The 3,327-nt window shown below is 34.6% G+C and overlaps 2 protein-coding genes across 2 annotated transcripts; one reads left to right on the top strand and one right to left on the bottom strand.

Moving 5' to 3' along the window:
* Nucleotides 1-1,022: 1,022 nt before the first annotated feature.
* LOC119636406 (larval cuticle protein 4-like) lies at nt 1,023-1,462 on the bottom strand. Its single transcript, XM_038031722.1, has 2 exons — nt 1,451-1,462; nt 1,023-1,376 (listed from the first exon to the last, which is right to left on the bottom strand). Exons 1-2 carry the CDS (start codon nt 1,460-1,462, stop codon nt 1,023-1,025), a joined length of 366 nt encoding a protein of 121 aa, XP_037887650.1.
* Nucleotides 1,463-1,906: 444 nt separating this feature from the next.
* Nucleotides 1,907-2,595, top strand: LOC119636337 (larval cuticle protein 2-like). The gene is made up of 2 exons (XM_038031641.1): nt 1,907-2,045; nt 2,116-2,595. Exons 1-2 carry the CDS (start codon nt 2,034-2,036, stop codon nt 2,593-2,595), a joined length of 492 nt encoding a protein of 163 aa, XP_037887569.1. The 5' UTR covers nt 1,907-2,033.
* Nucleotides 2,596-3,327: the final 732 nt, after the last annotated feature.

Raw genomic sequence — 3,327 nt, 5'->3', positions numbered from 1 at the left:
ATGGAGGCTTACTTGAGACAGATCCCCATATTATTACCTCGATCAATTCAGAATTACTTTCTGAATCGATTTAAGTTTGTCTCTCCGACTGTCCGTATTATTTTCTTGTAATTACACTAAAACGGTTCAGATTGGCCCACCTCTCTGACCAATTTTCATATAACGCCTTATTTTGAAATCGTCTTTGACTGAACAATCGCATTAAGCGAAGTGTTGCAGGGTATGAGGAGAATGAGTGCACTATAGTGTTTTTATTTGTTTTTTTGAAACACTTTGAAAAGCGTTCGCCCTGAGGCAAAGATATCAGTGTAGCTAAAATTCCGACCTGCCGGTTCAATATAAAAATACATTGAGGGGCATGAGGAAAGCATATGGACAGACGGACAAAAGGATAGCCACGCTAATATCGATTCTGAAGTTGTGTTTGAATTGTATTAATTAATTTCACAAGGTTTTTAAGTCGACCGAAGGTATTCCCTTTTCAACATCCACAAACACTGGAGCACGTTAAGAATCTGCAGCAATGTCTACCCGTCTATCTACTGTCGTATTCTATTGGCATGTTAAAAATTTCGAAAGTTGAGTCACACAAGTTAATCTTGATATAAGCATCCTTGCCTAGTTGAAGGCCGTAGAAGAAATTTGAAAGGAAGGAGACGATGGCGCGGGTAATGGGACCGCAACATATAAAAAACTCAAATTTACTATCTCTAGCAGGCACTAATCTAAAACTTGAATCAAATCGCGCCCTATCCACAAACACGACTATTAAAAATTAATTTGCGATCGATTAGGGATCTGGAACGTTACTTTGGTACGAAGTGGTTCCTGTAGCAATGCAAAAAAAAGTGAGGTTAAAAAGGAGTTTCGATTTTTGGAATCGCACGCCAAAAATGATAAAAATGCGTTTTTTTCAATGTTATTGAGTTTACATTTCACTCTTTATTGAATGAAAGTTTTTAATTTTTTAAATGCAACAAATTTATTCGACTCGATTAGCGATCATTTGACCTGAGTTTCAATTAGTGTTTGGCTTCTTCTTTTTGGGGATGAGCGTTAATGAATTCAAGAGCCTTTAAGATGGCTACTGGTACTGGAGGTGGAGTAGGGAGCAAGTCACTAGATGGGTGATAACCTTGTTCATCGGCTGTATAGGAAACCTTGACATGAACACCTTCAGGTGAAACCCATTCAAAGTCACCGTGAACGTTGCCATGAGCATCTCCAGATGCCTGTTCGTGAATATTGTTGCTGGTATCCAAAGTGAAATCAAAGCCGTCAGCACGTACGTCCGATTTCAATTCCTTAACTTCAGCATGAGCATCATCGTCAACGGGAGCCGCAACTACGCAAGCTAACAAAGTGGCAACAAGTACCTGGCAATGTAAGACACATTTACAATCATATTGAATTGATGATAATCACTTTTATTGTTGTTGGTTTCACTTACAAATTTGAACATTTTCGTTGTCTTTTGTTTTTGTTGTTGTTGTTTCAGTAAAACTGTTTTTAGAGTTAATTTGCGATAGAATATACCTTTCATCTGGTGAATGCAGGATTATATATACTAAAAGAGAAAACATTTTAAGAGGAGAAATTCTGGATAACGAGGCAATTATTTCAATTATTATTATACCCGAATCATTAAACTGGTTTCGTTTTCGATAATCGATTAAAACAGTGTTTTAAAAATAAATAAAAAAAAAAAGATCTGGTTTAGAAAAACTGGTTGCACAAATATTTCTAAAATATGCAAAATTCGTTATAAAAATAATAATAATAATAAAAAAAAAAAAATAAAAAAAATCAAGAGCAATAAAAAGTATTTGTTAGCTTCGCTACACGTTTAACAACGAAACAGTAAAACTATTAAAAATGTTTATTAATTTAAAATTATTGATCGAATATTGCGTGAATATGTCATCATATCATGTGATTGATATAGGGGAAAACTATATAAAAACTGTTAGCATGATTGATCCAAATATCAGTGTTCTAGTCAAACTAATCACAACACGCATCAAAAAGAAAAAATGTTCAGATTTGTAAGTTTTAATCAAATATAAACAAAGTTTTGTTTAAATAAATATTTAAAAAAAAATTCTTGAAAACTAGATTACAATTTGCGCTTTGGTAGCCTCGGTGGCAGCTGTCGTCCATCATGGTCATGAAGAGGAGCATCACTATGACGGCCATCATTCGAACAGCGACGATGTCCATGCTGAATTAAAAGCCTATCATGCTGATGTTCATGATAAAGGATTCGAATACGCTTATGAGACCAGCAATCATATCCGTGCCGCTGCTCATGGCGATGAACATGGCAACCATCAAGGCGATTTCGAATGGGTTGATCCTCATGGCGAACATATTGCTGTGAAATACGCCGCTGACGAGAATGGATATCATCCCGAAAGTCATGTTTTGCCTACACCTCATCCCATCCCCGATTACATTCTCCGATCGATTGAATATATTAACGCTCATCCTTATCATGAACCCGAACATCATGAACATCATCAAGTCCACCACGAATCTGCCCATCATAATCAACATCAAGGCTCTAACAACCACTACGGACACAAAAAATTCTAAGCCTGAGTAAAGGAATGAACTGGTTTCTAATGAATTGAAGAACTATTATACGTTATTTACTTCTTTTTAAAAATAAATAACAATTCGTCTAAAAATGCTTGTGTATGTATGTTAATCTATTTGCGAATATAAATTTTAACCTTCATTGTTGAAGAGCGGAAGCTTTTAAAAACCGGTCGTAAAACATCAAAATTTAATCGCTTAATACAATACAACTACAATTGACTCCATTTCAACTTCGAAGAAAAGTGCAGGAGTCTTTTATTTTATTACCACATTTAAAAAACAAACAGTTTATAGGTCAGTTGTTAAGTAACCGATCCCAAGTCAATAATCGATGAAATTCGATGCAATGAAGAGAATATGAAAGAATTTGATTAGTTTTATCTTAAGGAAATCATTTCGATTGCATGCAACGATTTGATGTCTCCTAAGCTTAAGCGACGCAAAGTTATTTTTAAAAAGTTTTTCTTAAGAGTTTCAAGTATCTATAATTGCCTAGTGGATAAGATCTCTATTCCCATAAAGTCTTAAATGCCAACATTTGCTCGGTAACTTTGTCTTTTGTGCACATAATTTTTTTGTTTGTCGGTTTGCCTCATAAGATGTTAAAAAATTTTTATTCACATTTTAATGAAAAATGCATCGTTTTTTTTATTAATCTTGTTACGCTTACATCCATAATGCAAACCTTCTTTTCAACAAATCGATTTTTTCGTCCTTTGATCGAAG

The sequence above is a fragment of the Glossina fuscipes genome, unplaced genomic scaffold (assembly GCF_014805625.2).
Source record: "Glossina fuscipes isolate IAEA_lab_2018 unplaced genomic scaffold, Yale_Gfus_2 28, whole genome shotgun sequence".
NCBI lineage: Eukaryota > Metazoa > Arthropoda > Insecta > Diptera > Glossinidae > Glossina > Glossina fuscipes.
This window is presented reverse-complemented; position numbering and strand designations above follow the sequence as displayed.